The sequence below is a fragment of the Palaemon carinicauda genome, chromosome 12 (assembly GCF_036898095.1).
Source record: "Palaemon carinicauda isolate YSFRI2023 chromosome 12, ASM3689809v2, whole genome shotgun sequence".
In the NCBI taxonomy this organism is placed as follows: domain Eukaryota; kingdom Metazoa; phylum Arthropoda; class Malacostraca; order Decapoda; family Palaemonidae; genus Palaemon; species Palaemon carinicauda.
In genome coordinates this window covers 55,910,723-55,933,633 of record NC_090736.1, presented here as the reverse complement: position 1 = coordinate 55,933,633, position 22,911 = coordinate 55,910,723, and the positions used below count along the sequence as shown (strand labels likewise).

Here is a 22,911-nt window from a genome sequence, read left to right as displayed (position 1 = left end):
CAAAATCCATGATGAATATAAACAACAAATGTAAAAACACATTCCCTTGGAGTACACTGTTCACTGGAAATACATTTGATAGGATTCCACTAACATTAACATTGCACTTGCTATGCTCATGAACTCCCTTAATCAAATTCATATATTTAAGAGGAACTACATAATTATGTAGGACTCTCCACAAAATTGGGCGGTGGAAACTGTCAAAGGCTTTTTCGTAGTCCACAAATACATTCAAAGGTGGATTTCTATATTCCACACATTGTTATACCACATGTCTTAAAATGAAAATTTGGTCAATACAACTTCTACCTTTTTGAAATCCATCTTGTTCATCTCTCAGCTGTTATTAAACATTCTCTCTAGTCTCTTTATTATGCGCACACTATATATCTTCATGACAACTGACGTAAGTGTGATGCCTCTGTCATTATTGCCATCAGTCAGATCTCCTTTTTTTTGCCATCTTCACCAACACTCTTAGCTCCCATTCATCAGATTTTGGGTCTTCACACCACATTCAACAAAATAATCTTGTAAGTATTCTGCGAGTCACTTCATTTTCGGTCAATATCATCTCAGCAGTTATTTCATCGTATTCAGGCGCTTTCCATATTTTTAGTTTTTAAATGATGGCTTAGACTTCAAACAAACTGAATCCATGGGCACATCAAGGTCTTCCTCAGCTCCAGGTATATCAATCAAATTATTCCCTTCATATATCCTATTCACGACCTTACTAAAGTGTTTCATCCAACGTTGCCTTTCTTCATCTTTTTTTGTTATGACAGATCCAACCCCCATTTTGATGGGTATATAATTCTTATTCTTTGTCGCAGTAGAGATTTGATTAAAACTTCAATGAGCAATTCATACACCATAGCCACTCCCTGAATGTCATATCTTCGTTATCATAATCTGCTTTACTCTCTAAATATTCTCTCCAGTCATTCCTGGATTTTCTTTTGACTTCATTATCAATACTGGAATACTTAGTATGCTCTACCTTTCAACTTTCCTTACCTCCTCGAAAACTTTCAACAATCAATTTCCGTCATTGTCTCCTTTTTATAGTATCCCAAGTATCATTTGATATGTGTGTGTGTATATATATATATATATATATATATATATATATATATATATATATATATATATATATATATATATAATTATGAGAGAGAGAGAGAGAGAGAGAGAGAGAGAGAGAGAGAGAGAGAGAGAGAGAGAGAGAGAGAGAGAGAGAGAGAGAGAGGACTCCAAGCTTGTGTTTACAAACGATTTTTCAGTCGGGACATAATATTCGTACATGACCAAACTAAACATTGATAATTTTTGTCAACAAGTCGTTAGCGAGAATGATATAGCAAATAATTCAACAAATATACCATATAATTATAAGTAATAATCATCATAATGATAGAATTAAGATCTGGAGAAATTATATTGAATTTATGTTCATGAATAATTTTTCGTGGTTCTCCTACCATCACACCCCTTACAGCTCTAACGAGTGCTTCCCCGATCCACTGTCGTCCTCCCCAACCCCGTCACCCTCCCCCTAAACAACCAAACTCTTCTACACCTAAAATTCTGGAATCTATAGATATTGGGGGTGACTGTGGGGGACCGGAGACGACAGGACATTTGGATTTGACTGTACATTATTTTTTTTAATACATTAATATCATATCCATTTTTTTCATCAAATTTTTTTGTTCGATATAATGGCCTTTAACACATTTTCGGTAATTTACGTTCCTTAATTTAGAGTAGGTATATTGGTCAGAATTTCATCACCAAAAATCAATAAAAGAAAATACAAATAATCAACAGTAGTTGCAATTTCTGAATGACCAGAATTGCAGCATAACTTCCTTTCTTTTTATTTCTCAATTAAATTAATTCTCGATTACACAACTATTTTTTATTGGAAGCTTGAAATCAATTATGCAAATTTTATATTTCATATGTTTACTTTCTATTCATTTATCATTTATATGCAGTTAATTCTAATAGTCAGGCCTCCATCATGAGGTTCAATTCTACACAGTATTCTAGAAGTTTCATTCCAGCTGTGACCAAGTTGTGGAATGATCTTCCTAATCGGGTAGTTGAATCAGTAGAACTTCAAAAGTTCAAACTTGCAGCAAATGTTTTTATGTTGAACAGGCTGACATAAGTCTTTTCATAGTTTATATTTGATTTATCTGTTTTAATGTTGATATTGTTTTTTTAAATATTTAAAAGATTTTATTTCAATTATTTATTATTTCTTATATCGTTTATTTATTTCCTTGTTTCCTTTCCTGACTGGGCTATTTTTCCCCGTTGGAGCCGTTGGGCTAATAGCATCTTGGTTTTCCAACTAGGGTTGTAGCTTAGATGATGATGATAATGATAATAATAATAATAATAATAATAATAATAATAATAATAATCTGTGTTTCCCCTTACCTATCTACATACACATCCATTACTTATCTGTCAATTCTCCTTTTGTTATATTATCTCCCTGTCGTTAACTTTCCTTTAATGATAAATAGGTTAATAAATGTTTTATTCCCACAGGTCAGACAAGAAGTAAACAGCTGCTGTAAGTCTGGATGCAGTGGAGGTTGCCAACATGACTGCGATGGGCAGGCAACAAGTGCACAACCATAGATATAGAGCAAAGCCCTGACCTTTTATCGACATGTAACCAGAGTCATATCATTTGTAACATTAGTAATATAGTAAAAAAAGTAAATAAAGATATGTGCATACTTCAGTAAATGTGAGAAAAATACTGGTAATAATTATGCAAATTCTACATAATATAAGTAAACAGACTAATTTTGGAATAACAACCATAATAGATTTAGAATGAGATATCAATCAAATGTTGTGCAAATATGGTTGGTAATGTTAACTAAGAGAAAAATAATATGGCGTAATAAAAAGTTTAAGATACTGAGAACGAGATTTGACATATAAATCAATTGAAGTAATTTGCTTAATGGTGTTATTAATGCAATTATTTTTATACGTTTCGGAATACAATTTTCAATAAAAATTAATCTAATAGGCTAGTTAACACTGTAAGAAATGCTCATATCCTAATTCCTTTTTTTTCCTTTTGAATATTGAATACCATTCCGTAAAGAAGAATTTTCTGTTATTTTCCTATTTTTTCTTATTTTAGTGGGTCGTGAAGCTAAATTTCATGGTTATGCAGCAATGGAATGTGATTTCTTACTATATTTCTAAAGGTGATTTTCAAGATAAAATGTCGATAATTAAGCCTTTTTATTTAATAATCATCATCTTTTACATCTATTGCCACAAAAGGCTTCGATTAGATTTTGCCAAGTCGCCTATTATTATTATTATTATTATTATTATTATTATTATTATTATTATTATTATTATTATTATTATTTTCTATGCTATAACCCTAGTTGGAAAAGCAGGATGCTATAAGCTCAGAGGCTCCAACAAGGAAAATAGCCCAGTGAGGAAAGGAAAAAAAGGAAAAATAAAATATCTTAGGAAGAGTAACAGCATTAAAATAAATATTTCCTATAGAAACTATAAAAACGATAACAAAACAAGAAGAAAAGAAATTAGATAGAATAGTGTGCCCTAGTGTAACCTCAAGCAAGAGAACTCTTAACCCAAGATGGTGAAAGGCCATGGTACAGAGGCTATGGCACTACCCAATGGTTTGATTTTGGAGAGTCCTTCTCCTAGAAGAGCTTGCTTACCATAGTAAGAGGAAAGTAGCCACTAAACAATTACAATGCAGTAGTTAACCCTTTGGGTGAAGAAGAATTGTTTGGTAATCTCAAGTGTTGTCAGGTGTATGAGGACAGAGAAGAATCTGTACATAATAGGACAGACTATTCGGAGTATGTGTAGGCAAAGGGAAAGTGAACCGTATCCGGAGAGAAAGGATCCAATGTAGTACTGTCTGGCTAGTCAAAGGACCCCATAACTCTCTAGCGGTAGTATCTCAACGGGTGGCTGGTGCCCTGGCCAACCTACTACCTGCAGCTTGAGCTTTTATATCACACATCATCTACTTTACGCTTCATAGTCCTCTGCCATATAGGCTTGGGTTTTCCAACGCTTCTAGTGCCTTGTGGAGTCCAGTTAAATGTTTGGTGAACTAATCTCTCCGCAACGTTAACCTACTCTCTCTTTGGAAGTGGAAAGAGGGTGCCTAAACCATCTCCATCTACCCCTCACCATGATCTCATCCACATATGGCACTCAACTAATCTCTCTTATAGTTTCATTTCTAAACCTGTAATGCCATTTAACTCCCAATATTCTTCAAAATCTGTTGGATATTGTTTCATTGTCATACCATTACTCATGTTCATACTGCAACACAGATTTCAGGCGAATTGATTTCCAAATTTTGCTTAGCCTAGCCATTATTTGGTGACAATTTTTACCTGCATATCTAATATAACTATATATAGGCGAAGGGATGCGAAAAAAAATTTGGGAAAAGCTGCCACGAAAAAAAAAAAATATTACAAAAATTAAATTATGTACGAAAAATAGCATGGAAACAAGAAAAAGCGTAAGCCTGTTCCTCGACAAACCATCTATGGTAGGGTCAATATATGGAAAACACCCCCTCAACCCCCAAAAAATTGTAAAAAAAGGTTTCTCAACTGATTCTGGTAGGTTTTAATGTACTTTTTAACATACTAAAAGTTTACCAAACTATGACCCCCGGAAAAGTGTTTTTTTTTCAAGATGGCGTCCAAGATGGCCGCCGAAACCTTTGAACGATCATAACTCCATAACTATCAATTGGTGTCTATTCCTACATTTTTTTGGGGAAAAAACCACATTAAGACAACTAGGGATATCATTGAGCTGGTAAATCATTATGAAAATATATTTTTGACCTTCAGATGTTCACTATCACCTTATACACAAACACTTACAACAAGCAATAGTTAAAAGAATTTATTCTTAGAGGTATAATGATAGCAAACTAATTATGAGCGATCAAATCCTAATTACACTTAACATAGCCTTATATTTCAAGTACTTGGTTACTTCCGTTGTGATGCAAGTAAACAGTCGAGAGAACACAAAGTATATAACATAACCTATTGAAAGAAACTCTTGGAGATGATGTATGCACTGAGTTACTCTTTGTACATGCCTACTCAGGCTGTGATTCCACTTCAAGGATTTTCGGCATTGGAAGAGAGTCAAGTCTTCCAGAAATTAGTGAAATCTGATCCTGTCATGAAGTCCTGTGCGAGTGCATTCACCCTTCAAAACAAATCTCAAGAGGAGATATCAGATCTTGGCAAAGAACTGATGGTTGATTGCTTTGGAGACGAGTATAATGAAACACTATCATCTCAGCGCCATACCATTTTCACCAAGAAAGTGGCAACTGCTGAAGCATTTGAAACTCCTGAAAGGCTTCCCCCAACATCATCAGCAACAAGTTTCCATAGCCATTGTGTGTACTTCCAAATTATGGTATAGATGGGAAAGGCAAGTGAAATGAACCCAACTGAATGGGGATGGAAACTTGAGAATGATCAGTTAGTTCCAGTTATGACCCAAAACGATGCTGCACCTGACAAACTCTTGGAAATTATCCATTGCATCTGTTCAGAGGGATGCAGATTATCTCGATGCAGCTGCAGACGTTATGGACTCCCTTGCGCTGGTGTAGGAGGTCCTTGCCAGACTGAGAACTGTAACAATCCAAACAACACTCGAGAGCTTGATACTGAGGAGGAGGATGACACTCAAAATTGAAACTCTGAAGCTTGTTCTATGCGGATAAAAGGGCTATTAACTAATGTTACCAAGTACTTGAAATATAAGGCTCTGTTAAGTGTAATTAGGATTTGATATAATTAGAAGATTATATAAACATGAATACTGTACGTAAACAACCCTATAGAAGACGTTCATAATTAATTTGCTATCATTATACCTCTAAGAATAAATTTTTTTAACTATTGCTTGTTATAAGTGTTTGTGAATAAGGTGATATTGAACATCTGAAGGTCAAAAATATAGTTTCATAATGATTTAACAGCTCAATGATATCCCTAGTTGTATTAATGTGTTTTTTGTCCCCAAAAATGTAGGAATGGATACCAAGATCATCAAATTTGAGTTGATAGTTATAGAGTTATGATCCTTCAAAGGTTTTGTCGGCTATCTTGGACGCCATCTTGAAAAAAAAAAAAAAAAACACTTTTCCGGGGTCATAGTTTGGTAAAATTTTAGTATATTAAAAAGTACATTAAAACTTACCAGAATCAGTTGAGAAACCTTTTGTTACAATTTTTCGGGGGTTAAACTGTAATTTTCCCTGACTACTACATCAACTTTAAATCTTTGTTGAAGTTCCTTGCTATTTAACCAAACGACAAGGAAGATCATCGAAAAATGAATAGTACTGAACCTTATCTACAAAACAGAATGATGCCGGGTTTACATGGCCGAACAGTTTGTCGAACCCGAGAGTCGATCCTACTTGTTAAATGGATTAAAGAAATGAAATCAGCCACAAATGCACAAGGTTTGTGGACAATGAAGCCCCGCCCACAAAATTCAAGCGAGAACAAACTTTTTTGAACCGTTTGACAACCAAATACCCCGTGCACACGTTTGAACATCACTACAAACACTTGTCTGTTGAACCGCGTTCGACGAACTGTTCAATCTTGTAAACCCGACTTTAGAAATAATTGCAGATCTAGAGTCATTTTGAATATGTGTGGGTACACTTGAATGTAGTGGATATTCAGCCTTATGGAGTATAGGCCTATAAGATTAGTAACAGGAAATTTATCAGCTCAAGAAGTCAGATCTTATTATATGTTGTAAATTTACATAATCCTTTCCTTGCTTATCCATTCAATTTGATTCCGTAGTTCAGGTCTGTAGGATAAACCAAATTTGACACTACTCCAAATTCTGTATGGCTTAAGGCATTTTTTTTAAGGTTTCCTGTTCATAACCATACTCATTTATTTTGCTTTCCTAAATGATGTGGACTTATTACATATTTTTACGAAATCTGCAATACTGGGGAGATCCTTTAAATCCTAACATTTTTATCTTCAACTCTTGAAGTTTAAAACCCAGCAGCAATTTTTTTCCCCCTACCAGGATTGAAGTTAGGGGCGGGGCTTTAAGATCTGAGAGCCGAAAACGTATTTGACGGCATTCTTAATGAACTAGAACTAGAATAATGTTAGACTTTTTAATAATAATAATAATAATAATAATAATAATAATAATAATAATAATAATAATAATAATAATAATAAAATTCCCACATTAGAATATACAAGAAATGCATCAATTATGTTTTGCCTGTTTTTACGATAAGAGCACACTATGTTTGATTGTTAGATCTATTAAAAGATAGTTAGGCCTACCGTATAGGCTAATCTCCATAATTATTGACAAATGCGAATATAATTCTAATTGAAAACTTCTATGGGTCGGGAGAGTGAGATGCTCATGAAAGTATACATAACAATATTGGTAAATCTTAATCAATGCATGCATTGCATTAGCTAATCTTTTTTTTAAAATGTAATATTTTCCCAGGTACATTACGTCTATTAGTTCTATAATAGAATATGCTATTATGCGTGATAACTAACATATATACATACATACACACACACACACACACACACACACATATATATATATATATATATATATATATATATATATATATATATATATATATATATATATATATATATAATATATATATATATATATATATATATATATATATATATATATATATAATCATAATTTGGGCATATAAAAGTAAATATTTACCCAATTTCGTTTAAGAGGTATAAGTTAGAATATCTGCCCAGCCAGAGTCTGGTTTCATAAACGAATTTCCAATAACAATTCATATCAAACATAATTTAAATCATGCGGATGTTAAAGCATATTTCATAGACTATGAGAAAGCTTTAGATCCTGTCAAAGCTTAAGAAGTAATGAAAGCCCTTCAGAGACAGGAAATAGATGAATCTCATGTCAAACCACTTGACAGTGTCTATAATGGCATTACAGCAATCTTAAAACTACATAAGGATAGTGAGAAAATTTCAGTTGATAAATTATTCACAGCATGCCTATAAGTCTTTAAGAATTTAGATTTGGAAAATAAAGGAATGAACATTAATTGGGAATACCTTAACAACTTAAGATTTGCAGATGACATAGCTCTATTTAGTGAATAATGGGAGGAATTACAAAATATGATAGAATATTTTAATAGAGAAGGCAAAAATGTGGGATTGACAATGAACATGAGTAAAACAAAGATAATGTTCAATAATAAAGCAGACAAAAATAACCTCTAGAGCAGTGGTTCCCAAACTGGGGGGCGCGCCGACTAGGGGGGAGTGAGGACGATACAAGGGGGGCGTGAAGTCATCTGCTCGAAATTACTTGTTTAATAGAATAATAAAATCATTAAAAGAACAAATATCTGTCATTACATACATGCAAAGTATAATTATAGCAGTCACTCCAACCCGTTTTCTATTAAGCTAATTCTCTTTGGGGAAGAAAGGCAAAGAAAGTTATCAAAGATTTCCTTATCGGATAACACAATGAAGCGTCACATTGATGAACTTTCAGAAGACATCAAAGAACAAGTTTTGGACAAAATAAAAGCATCTCGCTTCTTTTCAATACAGTGCGATGAAAGTACTGATGTTGCTCACCTCTGCCAGCTGCTTGTTTATTCTCAATTCGTGGATGAAGGAACTGTGAAAGAAGAAATTCTTTTCTCAGCAGCACTGGAGACAACAGCAAAGGCCATCGATGTTTTTTCAAAGGTGCATGAGTTTTTCCATGAGTACGGTCTTTCATGGGAAAAATTAGTCGGTGTTTGTACTAATGGTGCCCCAGCAATGATTGGATCTCGCTCTGGATTTGTGAAACTGGTGAAAGAAAAAAAATCCTGCTATAACTGGTACTCATTGTGTTATCCACAGACAATCATTAGCAGGCAAAACTCTGCCAGGTAATCTACGCAGTTCACGGAATTTGGCAATAAAAGTGGTGAATTTTGTAAAGAATAGCTCTTTGAATTCTAGGCTTTTCGCAGCTCTTTGCTCAGATCTGGACACTGAATACAAGACACTCCTGTTTCACACAGAAGTCCGCTGGCTTTCCAAGGGAAACATGCTGAGTCGTCTTTACGCGCTCAAGGATGAATTGGAAATTTTCTTGCAGAAGCAAAAACAAGACAAACTGTATGAAGCATTCAGAGAGGAAGACTTTCAGCTCTCACTTGCATACCTTGTGGACTTTTTTAAGGTTATCAACAACCTCAATTTGAAGTTACAAGGAAGAAACAAAAACATCATTGCACACACTGATGTAATCAGAGCTTTCACCAAAAAAATTCATCTTTGGAAAAGAAAAGTACAAGTTGGGAACTTTTCATCGTTCTCACATCTGAATGAGGTCACTTGTCTGAATTCCATTGCTGAGGAATTTATACACCATTTTCTAAATGTCTCAATGGAGAATTCTCTTTGGACATTGGTGCAGAATCCATTTAACACTGATGTGGAGTTGCTACTGGAATCACTGCAAGAAGAAGCCATCAATTTGAAATGTGACTCGAGCACGAAAAGGGACTTTGAAACAATGAAGTTAGAAGAGTTTTGGGTGAAATATCTCCCCATGTACCCAAAAGTAGGTGAAGAAGCACTTTGTGTGATTCTTCCCTTTTCTTCTACTTATCTTTGTGAAGCAGGATTTTCAGCTCTTGTTGTTCTGAAAACAAAACAGCGCAACCGACTTGATGTAGAAAATGACTTGCATTGTGTGCTGTCATCCTTCAATTCTAGAATTTCTGATCTTGTGAGGAAAGAGCAGCAGCATCCATCTCACTAAATTTGACCAGAAATTGTGCCATAGTCTGATAAGTATTTCCAAATATTATATGCCATGTTTTTAAATTATCTATTCTTAAAATTGCAACTCAATTTTGCCAATCTGCTAATGTTCAAACTTTTTTTCGCTCACTTTGAACCAAATGTTTCGTTTTTAGTTACTGGAATGTACTATTATTTGTTTGAGTGGCTTTCATTATTAAAATGTAATACAAACAGAAATCTGTTTTCCTGTACAATGCTATGAAATAAATGTAAGAATCATTTCATATAAAAAAAAAAAGAGAGGAGTGGGGCGTACGGGTCTACTGGAAGTAAAAAGGGGGCATCAGGTAAGATAGTTTGGGAACCACTGCTCTAGAGATTATTAATAAATACGGTGTACGTACTTAGGACAGACTGTTTTCACAGGACATGTAACCCAAATTAAAGGAACGATAAGTATGGGATGGACAGCTTTTGGCAAACAAAATGAGATTATGAAGTGTAAAATGCAACTTTCTCTAATAAGAAAGTTTAATCAGATGGTCCTTCCAGTATTACCTCTTGCATAAAAAAAAAGAAGAAAAAAAAAAAACTTGGAGCCCCACTAAAGCCTTAGGGCTCAAAACATGAGCTAGTTAATCTCAAATAGATAAAGCATAAATAATGATGGGAATAACACTGAGAGAAAGGAAGAGAGCAATATGTATACGAGAGCAAACTAAAGTAAAAGTTATTGTAACAACATGTAAGAAAAAAAAAAAAAAAAAAAACCTTAGGCTTATAGCATCCTGCTTTTCCAACTAGGGTTTTAGCTAAGCAAGTAGTAATAATAATAATAATAATAATAATAATAATAATAATAATAATAATAATAAGTAGGAAACAAAAAACGGGTCTCTAGAGATTAAAAACGAAAAAGGGGAAGAGCAGATATGCATTGACGAGATAAAAAAATTTGCGGGTTTAAACCTGTTTGATGGTCTGTTTTTCCCCCAATCCGAAATTTCCCACGGGGAAAATATGGCCCAGGACCCATATCCCCCCTGAGGAACTTTGTCCCAGGATAATATTCCTCCCCTCTGGACCAAGATCCCCCCTTTGCTTGGTGGAGGTAGCCATTATTTCCGACGGGGAAAAACAGACCATTACACCGGGTCATAAAAGTAAGTCATTAATTTCTTTAATTTTAATGTTTTTAGAGTGCACAGTTCAACATTACCTCTTGCCAGTACAAGTTTGTGACCTGGGAAGGGGGTCCGGGGGCTTGCCTCCGGATAGGGGTTGTAAACTGGGAAGGGGGTCCGGGGGGCTTGCCCCCGGATAGGGGTTGTGAACTGGGAAGGGGGTCCGGGGGCTTTCCCCCGGCTAGGGGTTGTGACCTGGGAACTTCTAGGTTAGGTTAGGTTAGGTGGGTTTGTTAGGTTCTGTACCCTTTTGTACCTTTTTTATTTTGTGTAAAGGGTATATGGAAAAATGCTTTAAAATACACGTTAATATTATCATAGCACTGCTAACGTTGGCGAAGGCATCGTAACGTTGGTAACGTTGCGTAACATTGTGTAGGCTAATATATATATATATATATATATATATATATATATATATATATATATGTAAATATCACCCACGAAATGCATTTAATACCGAATTCAATCTTGGGAAATACATATCCACTTGGAATTCATTTTATGGTAACAGCTTCTGGCCGGGTGGTGATTCGAACCACCACCTGTACGGCTAGAAACTATGCTTGGCAGGGACCCTATCGACTCAGCTATCAAGAGAGACTTGATAGCTGAGTCGATAGGGTCCCTGCCAAGCATAGTTTCTAGCCGTACAGGTGGTGGTTCGAATCACCACCCGGCCAGAAGCTGTTACCATAAAATGAATTCCAAGTGGATATGTATTTCCCAAGATTGAATTCGGTATTAAATGCATTTCGTGGGTGATATTTACATTAATTAAAATCACGTGTGCTTGTGATATATGTTCATATATATATATATATATATATATATATTCCTAATATTTTGTCACTTTCCGTTGATTATTTAATTCATCAAAATAGTTTCTTTGTAAGGGAGGGTGGGGGAGAAATGGCCTAGGGGGTGGGGGATATCTTAGGGCTGAAATTCCCCCTGGGGTAATAACAGCCAGGGCTGCTTTTCTCAGGGGGGGGGGGGGAGGATGAAATCGATCCAAGGCTCATCTTCTCGGGGGGAAAAACTTCCTGTTACACAGGTACTGAGCAGTGGACTAGTGATGGTTAATGATGATGACAGTAGATGTAAAAACGTTTATAAACACACACATATATATATATATAATAAACATATGTGTATATATATATATATATATATATATATATATATATATATATATATTTATATATATATATATACAAATATATAAACATATGTGTATATATATATATATATATATATATATACACATATGTTTATATATTTGTATATATATATATATATATATATATATATATATATATATACAAATATATAAACATATGTGTGTATATATATATATATATATATATATATATATATATATATATATATATATATACATATATATATATACAGTATATATATATATATATATATATATATATATATAAACATGTGTATATATATAACATTTATATATATAAAACAGTATATATATATATATATATATATATATATATATATATATATATATATATATGCACATATTAAATTATGGAGAAAGATCATAAACAGACGCGTGTGGGCCATGTCTCAGCAGTGGACCAGTAACAGTGATGATGATATGATAGATATACATATATACATTCATAAAGACATGCACACATACACTTACGGTATATATATATATATATATATATATATATATATATATATATATATATATATATATATATATATATATATATATGTGTGTGTGTATACATACACGTATGTATATATGTATGCATTATACATATATATATATATATATATATATATATATATATATATATATATATATATATACATATATAAATATATATACATATATAAATATATATATACATATATATACATATATAAATAAATATATATATATATTTATATATATATATATATATATATAAATTTATATATATATATATATATATATATATATATATATATATATATATCCACCAAATCAAAATTGTATAAGTGTGATATCGGAATTCACTCGTTAAAACGGCACAAATTTTTCACCACAACAGACAACCCAAGTCAAAACCTGTTTAAAAACGTATGTTATTTGTAATTCCATAAACTATTCAATTTGTAAGATACCAAAAGCCAGGTTGTTTGAACAGAAAGCTAAACAGTTCTTCATTAGGCCTATGTGCATAAAATGATTTGACATATCTCTGAATACCTACAATTTCTAAAGTACATTTTCTGTATGTAAACTAAATTTGAAATGTGAATATAATCAATGTTACCTTGCAGGGTAATACATATCGATGCAAATGCGTTACACATCTTTCGAAGTTAGCTAGAGCGCGTATTATAAATAACTTGTAAAACAACGTAATAACATTGGCGATTTTTTTAAAGTTTATTCCTATGTTTTAGTATAATGTATAGAACAAAAACATAGATAAATAAACAAAAAGTATCAAAAAGAGCAATCAGAAAAAGGATGAACAAAAGAGGAGAAAGTTTGTCTCCTTTTTTGTTAAGTTTATGGCAACACTCACCCTTCCCGCCTCCTCCTGCTTCTTCTGTAGTCCGGTTGCTGTCGAATGAGATGCATACATTCAAGGACGTTTGACCTCTTGGTCAATAGGGGCAACTGAACAGCTATTTACTGGTTTGTCTTCGAAATTTTAATGACCCTGAAGACATTACCTAACTTCTGTATTTCCCAGGTCTTCTATAGTATGTTCCTTACAGCATGTTCCGATTTAAAAGGCCCAAATTCATTATACATATTCTTATATCAGGATTTTTACTATTCTGGGAAACCCACAAACAGTAGTTGTGGTACTATGTATACACAAAGACACCCAGCAGCACTAGGTCTAATCCCCAACACTAATTACGGCATGAATCTTATCACTGAAGAGACACTAGAACTAGAAATGTTACCAAAGATAATTATGGTACTCCACCTATTGACAGCACAAAGTAAGCATTAGGTTTGTCAGCAGCACACCCTATGATAATAGGTTTATCACCTATTGCTCCAGGTACTAAGCTAGTCACTAACAACCCTCTGATACTAGACTTAACCCCAACACATCCTATGGTTCAAAGTTTACCACCAACACCACATGATACTAGTCTTCACACCAACGTACCCTTCAATGCTAGTTGATCACCACCTCACCCTATGGTACAAGGTTTGTCACCAACAAACCTTATGGTACTTGGATTATCACCAACAAACACCATTGTACTTAGTGTGTATCACAAACACCACCTAACGTGCAATGATCATCACCAACACAACCTAAGGTGCAATCTTCACCAACACCCCTTCCGATTCTCCAACAACACCTGCCTTAGTCCCTTCAAAATCCCCATTCCTACTGCCTCCATTAAGGTCAGATTCCCTTTTTCACTCGTGCACAATTCAAGAGAAACAAATTCTAGTATATCCACACCATTCCTTCCGCCATATTGAAACTTACTTGAGTGTCTTGGAGTGCACTTCTGTTTCACTAATCGCGTTAATAACAGCACTAACACTAACTTCTAATAGCCCTGCTTAAACTAGAACATCACTGTCACTCGATGCCATGTTTCTAGTGAATAATCAGCACTCGGCATTGCAATAATCACACAACAAGCGTCAAAATTAGCGAGAACACGAATTTAATCGCGGAGGTACTATAACGTGACGTTGGACTGAGCCTCTTCTGAGTCTAGGGAGGAAGGGGGCGGGGAAAGAGGGGGAAGCATTGCTGACGCTGGTTGGTTGATAACGGTGACACGGCAGGATTTACTTGGCTGTGATTGGTTGGGAAAGGCTCTTTCTCTCTCAGCACCTCGTCCAGTTCAGTAACTTTTCAAATAAAAATGTAATTATATTATCAAGCAGATTATTATTATTATTATTATTATTATTATTATTATTATTATTATTATTATTATTATTATTATTATTATCTAGTTCAATATACTTGCTAGAGATGAAGCCAATCTATACAAAGTCTAAAGTTGGTACTGTGAAAACTTTGAATTAAAAGTTTTTAAAAAGTTTATGTCTTAAAGGACATATTAAAGAAGACTGGGATAAACACTGTGTTAAAATAAAGAAATCTAAAAAAGGAGGCAACGAAACAAAAATGAAAAAGTAACATCAGATATTACCATACTGAGACACCAATAGACTTGTTTAAACTGTAGTCTGACTAAACTGAGTCATGTTTCCTTAGGACACGACTATATCCCAACACGTCTAAGATGAGACATTAATACTTTGAGTCACTGCACTGTGACACGAATAATGTATACTGAACTGAAGCGCCTTTGTTATGAAGCACCTTTACATCAAGATATCCCTGCCGGACTGAGACGTGTATGCATAGAAACACTGCCATCCTGAGACACGACTTTAGTTAGACATTTAAAGTTATTTTGATATAAACTTAAAATCAAGATAAGGATACAAAGTGTTCAGGGTTGTTGTGAGCTCGTGTCTGAAAAAAAAAATCTTTTACATATGATGATGATACATACGCTTATATACTGTAAGTATTTTAGGAACTTTACGACATTTAAAATTAGGCTTAATATTATTTAGAAATTTAATAGTGTGAAGGGTTGCAGTTGTTTTTTAGATATGTTTATAAAGATGAAATCTCTTTATGGAAATTATGTTCAAACAAGTATCGTCTACAAGAGTAATTTCGACAGTACAAGAAAATAAAATTAAGATATTTCCATGCAAAACTACCTAGAAGTTTGCCTAAGGAAGTTTGATACAAAACTACTTTTTTTTACGCCCTATCTGATGCTTCTTTTCTTGCATGCAGCGGCAATGGCACTAGAACACATTATTATTATTATTATTATTATTATTATTATTATTATTATTATTATTATTATTATTATTATTATTATTATTATGGAAATATGTTAGTTCCTTATGAATACAATGACGCAATGAAGCAGTTATAGTTTTAAAGATTAAGTGTTCGTTTTGTGTAGAAAGAATCGACTATGAAACTGTTTCAAGAGCTTTTCTGGTACTAAAGTAAACTTTCTAAAAATTAGCTATTTTGTTAAATTTAGTTTTAGTACTTACGTAACGAATATTTAATTTTCATACACCACATCATTATATACTATATATATATATATATATATATATATATATATATATATATATATATATATATATATATGTGTGTGTGTGTGTGTGTGTGTGTGTGTGTGTGTGTATTAAGCACTCTATAATTATTCTAGTTAATTATGAATACCGTTACTGATCACTACTTCAAATCTGTTTCTATTCTCCTTTGCTTGTTTGCTTGTTCGATTGCTTTACCTTATGTAAAACACGGGCTCTTGCGTTTGGAGCCTGTAAGGGTGTTATTGTGATAGTGGAAAATTGGATTTAAGTTCGTAAGGAATTTGAGGGTGGGAATGAGGATTAGGTGCCGGTCTGCTGATAACGTTGAAATGGTTGAAATGGTTTGGGTAGTTTACATGGGGTGGTGGGGGGGGGGGGGGGGCGTGTTCTTTGCTACCTGGCTAGCTAACCACAGCTCAGCCTAATGTTTGGCTATTTGTTGAAAGGATACGGATTTCATAAAATTTACTGGATGTTGGCTATTTAATAGACTTATTTTTACCTATTAGATCTCTTGTACTCATCTTTAATGCCAGACTCAAAGTAACATTGACATTAGCTCGGACACGATCTAAGGTTAACATTTAGAAAAAGGTCTAGTCACCTCTTCACCACGGTGTCAGAAAAGCAACTCTCGACAAGTTGTTAGCAGAGAATGGGTTCCCTGTACAGTAGGTAGCGCCCTGTATTCTAGAAGTTTGATTCCAGCTACGGACAAGGAATGAACATCCTAGTAATCAGGCAGTTGAATCGGCGGAACTACATAGGCTATAACTTGAAGCGAATGTTTTCATGTTGAACAGACTGACACAAGCCTCTTTTTATAGTTTATATTTGATATATATATTTTCGTGTTACTGTTTTTAAAATATCTTATTTTAATAGTTAATTACTTCTCTTGTAGTTTATTTTTTTCCTTTCCTCGCTGGGCTATTTTTTCCCTGTTGGAGCCCTTGAGCTTATAGTATCCTGCTTTTCCAACTAGGGTTATAGCTTAGCTAATCATAATAATATAGTAGGTCCACATTTCCGCGTCAGCATATCCGGAGAAAAGGACGGATGCCGGATGTCGCTACTCCTACCACTCACTCTCTGGGGTGAAGGACAGGATAGAATAGTCCTCGAAACCTCCTTCAAGACGCAGGAGGGATTCATCGTCAGATTTATGTGTAAATGTGTCTTGCCATATTTTCTATTAGAGATGAGAGAATTAATGGCAGAGTGTGACACGAGAATAATTTTGAATACATTATACGACAACCAAGCTATTAACTTTGGCGCCTTAGCTCCAGGAGTAGATTTTTCATGATACAAAATATAGGACAAATGGATATTTCAAAGATAACATCCTCAAAAACATTTCCGTTCCTATGTCAGTCGAAACCTAAAGAGATAGCTTCATATTTAAGCACATTTTTTTATAGTTAAGCTACAAAGGGTTGTAGCCTAGCTATAGTTTTTTATATGTATATAAAAAAGGGCTCCAGCAGGAAAAAAAATACAGTGAGGAAAAGAAATAAGGCAATAAATAAAATACGAAAGAAGTAGTAAACCATTAAAATGAAATATTTGAAGAATAATTATAGCATTAGAATAGATCCTTCAAATGTAATCTATAAATAGAGACTCGTGTCAGCTTGTTCAACATAAAATTATTCGCTGCACGTTTGAACATTTCAAACTAATGCCTATGGGATGCACCAAGTCATGTAACATCATGATCTCTCACCTGTCACGTCCAGGACAGAGTTGCAAAAAGACGTTACAGACAAGGTCACGACCTACGCCTCACTAGACGATATGAAATGATTGAGTGTGAATCCGGCCCGGGACTCTGCTAACCGGTAAACTTTATATATATATATATATATATATATATATATATATATATATATATATATATATATATATATATATACATATATATATATATATATATATATATATATATATATATATATATATATATGTATATAATGTGTGTGTCTTTTCTCGTGTGTGTCTACAAATTAGTTTATTTATGTACTAATATGATATGTACTGTATAATAGAGGAATCAACAAATCTCAAACGTCTTATAACTGGACAGAAAAGGGTGGAATTCATTTACTTTCAATGTGATTCAGTTACATTAACTGATAATCATTTATACCTGAGGGACATTGCATTACGATGGCGAAGACAACATGAATTTAAAGTTAAAAAAAAAAATAATAATAAATAAAAGAAATAGACTCACGATGAACTCAAATTTAATGACAGACAAAAAATGGGATTGGCGCAATAGGTTCAGGACTAAGTGAGGGTAAACTAACATTACTTATGATTATGATCATTATGCTTATTTGTTTTTGTCGTTCATGGTGTATAGAGTACACACACACACACACACACACACACACACACACACACACACACACATATATATATATATATATAACGGATTTTGAGCGAAGCGAAAAATCTATTTTTGGGTGAGATGGCCATGTCGTCCTGATGGAAGTTCCTATAGGGTAGCTTCCTAGGGTATATTACAACTACGGCGATATTCCCAGAGAATTTACCTTAAGGTACCAGAATTCTAACTCCTGGAGCGAGTATCCCTCGTGAAAGGGATATCGCGACATATCAGAGGACGTATTCTAGACACGTCACATGGCAATCTACATCCTGGACAGAGATTTCGTCTCGTAGGAGGTTATTGGCGAGATACGAATTCGGGAAAGAAAAAGGGGAGCCGCTCCCAAGGCTTCCCTATCCCCCGATTCGTATGCGTGCCTGGCGCCAATCCTGGCGCCATCTGTATTCCTTGTAGCGTACACGAGGTGCTACAGATACTGTATGTAGGGAGGGGTCCTACAGTCCTTTCTTAGAAAGGCAAGGGCGGGTCCATCAGGACGACATGGCCATCTCACCCAAAAATAGATTTTTCGCTTCGCTCAAAATCCGTTTTTTGGGCTCAAGCCATGTAGTCCTGATGTAAGTGTACCAGAGCATTACTGTATCTGTGGATTCTCAGAACGTGCCGTACTCCCCGGAGGTAATTTTTTCCCGGTCGACTAGACCTAGAGACCTAAGATGTTACCGTTATACATCTTTTCAACTAACTATAAAACGGATTTTGAGCGAAGCGAAAAATCTATTTTTGGGTGAGATAGCCATGGCGTCCTGATGGAAGGATCCTTTTTGGTAGCTTCCTTGGGTAATCACTACTAGGATTTTCCCAGAGAATTAAACCACAGGTTACCACAGAATTCTAACTTCTGGAGCGAGTATCCTAAGGGTTTCCCCTTAAGACATCGTGTATCAACAGGGGACACGCATGTATAAACGTGCCACATAGCTATCTGCACCCCATATAGAGTTAACGCTTCAATATGGCGGACAGGGAGTGGCTGGGAGCTGAGCCGCAGCCAATCTAGACGTGGCGATATCGGTACTCGCGATGTAAACAGACGGACGCCATTGCTTTTGATGACGTCACGTCTGTCCTCATTCCGAAAGTCTGGAGCTCGCTCATCACCATGATACAGCGGCGCAGGGCGGGACCTGATAACAGACAGGGTGGGTCCATCAGGACGCCATGGCTATCTCACCCAAAAATAGATTTTTCGCTTCGCTCAAAATCCGTTTTTTGGGCTCAAGCCATGGCGTCCTGATGGAAGAGTACCAGAGAATTAGTGTATCGTGGTACACTTTTTCCCCTTTATAAGTGAGTGCTAAAACATTGAGCCGAGAGCATAGTGGTCTATACTAGAGCTACCGTGAGGCAGTTGCCTTCCTGCCCCCCTGGCATGGAAGTCCCCACGGGCTATGCTGAGATCAAAGTGGTCATGGGAAGGCTATTCATATAGGCTGAAGGAACAATGAGATCCATAAGATAAGTCAGAGCGATTTGGTATTCGCGTCGAAACAAACTTGAAGAAGTGGTGGTTGTACACTTCGTGCATGGAGTTGACTCATCTTCATAATTGAGTAAGTATTCGCTAAGGAAACTTACTTGCTCTATATAAATAAATGCCCGGAGTAAATCCTGGCATTTTCCTTAACCAAGAATAAAGGGTAATAAAACTATGACAATTAGTATATTTCATAGTAAGAAAGGAGCAAGGGAGACGCACAAGTAATAAAATAGACATTTTATTATATAATTGCAGGTAAATCAATACATGTCATGCAATAATTAGTAAAAAACATTTACATTGATAAAAATGTACATAGTCATAAAGGCGTGCTCTTGAGTCTGAAAGGGAAGAATCAAGTATTAGTAGGCACTCGTTCTACGGAACGTTAATCTTTATGTAACACACGTCATGCACGTGGCATGTAGCACTCATGTGGTAATCTACTATGACATTTCACCTGAGGTAAGAACAGTTAAAGAAAACACAAGGTGGTTTCTGCTTCACTACGTATCACTTGAGGGTCAACATAGGCACCCGACGAGTTAGAGTCCCTAACAACTCACTGTTCTAAGCAGAGTTCAGAGCAGGTTTCATAACACTACCTGCGGCTACCACAAAATGTTTCACTTCGTGCACTTGTTTCGCATAATGTTTAAAGAAAACACGCGAGGATTTCCAGCCTGTATAGTTCTTGAGGCTTTCGAAATCCATACTCTGAAAGAAATTCAGAGACGAAGCGACTTTCCTAGGGTCATGACCAGCGGGTGTACTGTCTGGATCCGCTCTGCGAATGAAGTAGGTGATTTTTGCTCTCAATTGTTTCAGTGACGGGTCGCTGCCCGATGTTTCTCCTTTGAAGAGTTGGCCTCCACCAAAGTTTGAAGTTCTATGAAGATAGACCTTAAGGCTCTCTACTGGACATAGAGAGGCATCTTCCTTCAAGGGGCATATCCTCCACGGGCCCCATCGTTTGGTAGGTAATTCGTTCTTTGCGAGAAACGTCGGATCAGGGAAGAGGGAGAGGTCTCCTGAATCGTTGAAAACGATATGTCCCTCTTCTCTAGATAGTGCCACTATTTCGCTGACTCGGGCTCCCGAAGCTAGAGCGAAGAGAAATATAACTTTCTGAGTCAGGTCCTTGAGAGGGCATGAATCATTGTCCAAGTTGGAGGCGAAGTGGAGAACTTTGTCTAGAGACCAAGTGATTGGTCTCGGAGGAGGTGCCGGTCGTAAACGGGCACAGGCCTTCGGTAGTTTGTTAAAGATGTCGCTAGACAGATCTATTTGGAAGGCGTATGACAAAGGTCTAGTCAAGGCCGATTTGCAAGTAGAAATCGTGTTGGCTGCCAAGCCTTGTCCATGAAGGTGAATGAAGAAGGACATGCAAAAATCTATGGTGATTTTCGAGGGGTTCTTTGCCTTGACGAAGGAGACCCATTTCCTCCAAGACGATTCGTATTGCCTTCTCGTGGATTCGGTCTTGTATTCCTCGAGGAAGTCTAGACTCTTCTTCGAAATCCCAAACCTTTTCTTAGCGGCTAGGGTGAGAAAATCATGAGATGAAGGTCCTTGATTTTCGATGATGAAGCGAAGACAGTCGACTTCTGTATTTGCTGGGAGAGAACTGGGTCCGGGAGGGGGATCAGCGTTGGCTGCATCTCCAGGATCAAGGGGTACCAGTTGCTGCGGGGCCACTTGGGAGCCACTAGAGCTGCTGTCCCTTTGAAGGTTCTCCATTTGGAGAGGACTTTCAGCAGAAGATTGGTGGGAGGGAACAGGTAAATCTTGGCCCATCTGTTCCAATCCAAGGTCATGGCGTCCACCGCTTCCGCTTTGGGGTCCTCGTACGGGGCTACATATCGAGGAAGTTGATGGTTGTCGCTCGTTGCGAAGAGGTCGATCTGGAGTTCTGGGACTCTGTGAGAGATGAAGGAGAATGATCTTGCGTCTAGAGACCATTCCGACTCTATCGGGTTTGTCCGAGATAGAGCATCCGCTGTCACATTGCGGAATCCTTGTAGGTGAACTGCAGACAGGTGCCATTTCTTCCTTTCTGCCAGACGGAAGATTGTCAGGAGCACCTGATTTATCTTGGGCGATCTTGAGCCCTGGCGATTGAGACAACGCACTACCACAGAGCTGTCCAGGGTCAGGCGAATGTGTATCGACGGGGGCGGGGAGAGTTTCTTCAGCGTCAGAAGAACCGCCATGGCCTCCAAGATGTTGATGTGAAACGTCTTGAATAGGGGAGACCAAGTGCCTTGAGCCTGTTTTTGGTGGGAGTAACCTCCCCAACCCTCCAACGAAGCATCCGTATGGATGTTGAGAGATGGAGGTGGGTGTTGGAGAGGAAGGGACCTTTTTAGGGCCCTCGCTTCTGACCACGGCTTTAGAAGAAGTCGAAGTCTGCTTGGGAGCCGTCTCTTGAGGTCTCTTCGAGCGATGGATGCGGAACGTCTCCAGACTCCCGCTGCATCCTTTAGCTGTGCACGGAGCACTGGGTTTGTGAACGAGGCGAACTGTAGAGAGCCTAGAACTTGTTCCTGCTGGTGTCTCGAGATCCGTTTGGATTTTAACAGTCGCTTGACAGACCCTGCTATTTCCTTCCTTTTCTTTGCTGGAATGGAAAGGCGGTGTGACTGAAGATTCCAGTGGATGCCTAACCATTGGAACTTCTGAGCTGGAGATAGACGAGACTTTTTCGCGTTTATCTGGAATCCCAGGTGTTCGAGAAACTGGGTAACTTT

General features: G+C 36.2%; 1 protein-coding gene across 1 annotated transcript; it reads left to right on the top strand.

The window, feature by feature from the left end:
- Window positions 1-8,636: 8,636 nt before the first annotated feature.
- Window positions 8,637-9,933, top strand: LOC137650830 (protein FAM200C-like). The gene is made up of 2 exons (XM_068383985.1): window positions 8,637-9,001; window positions 9,126-9,933. Exons 1-2 carry the CDS (start codon window positions 8,637-8,639, stop codon window positions 9,931-9,933), a joined length of 1,173 nt encoding a protein of 390 aa, XP_068240086.1.
- The last annotated feature ends 12,978 nt before the right edge of the window (window positions 9,934-22,911 follow it).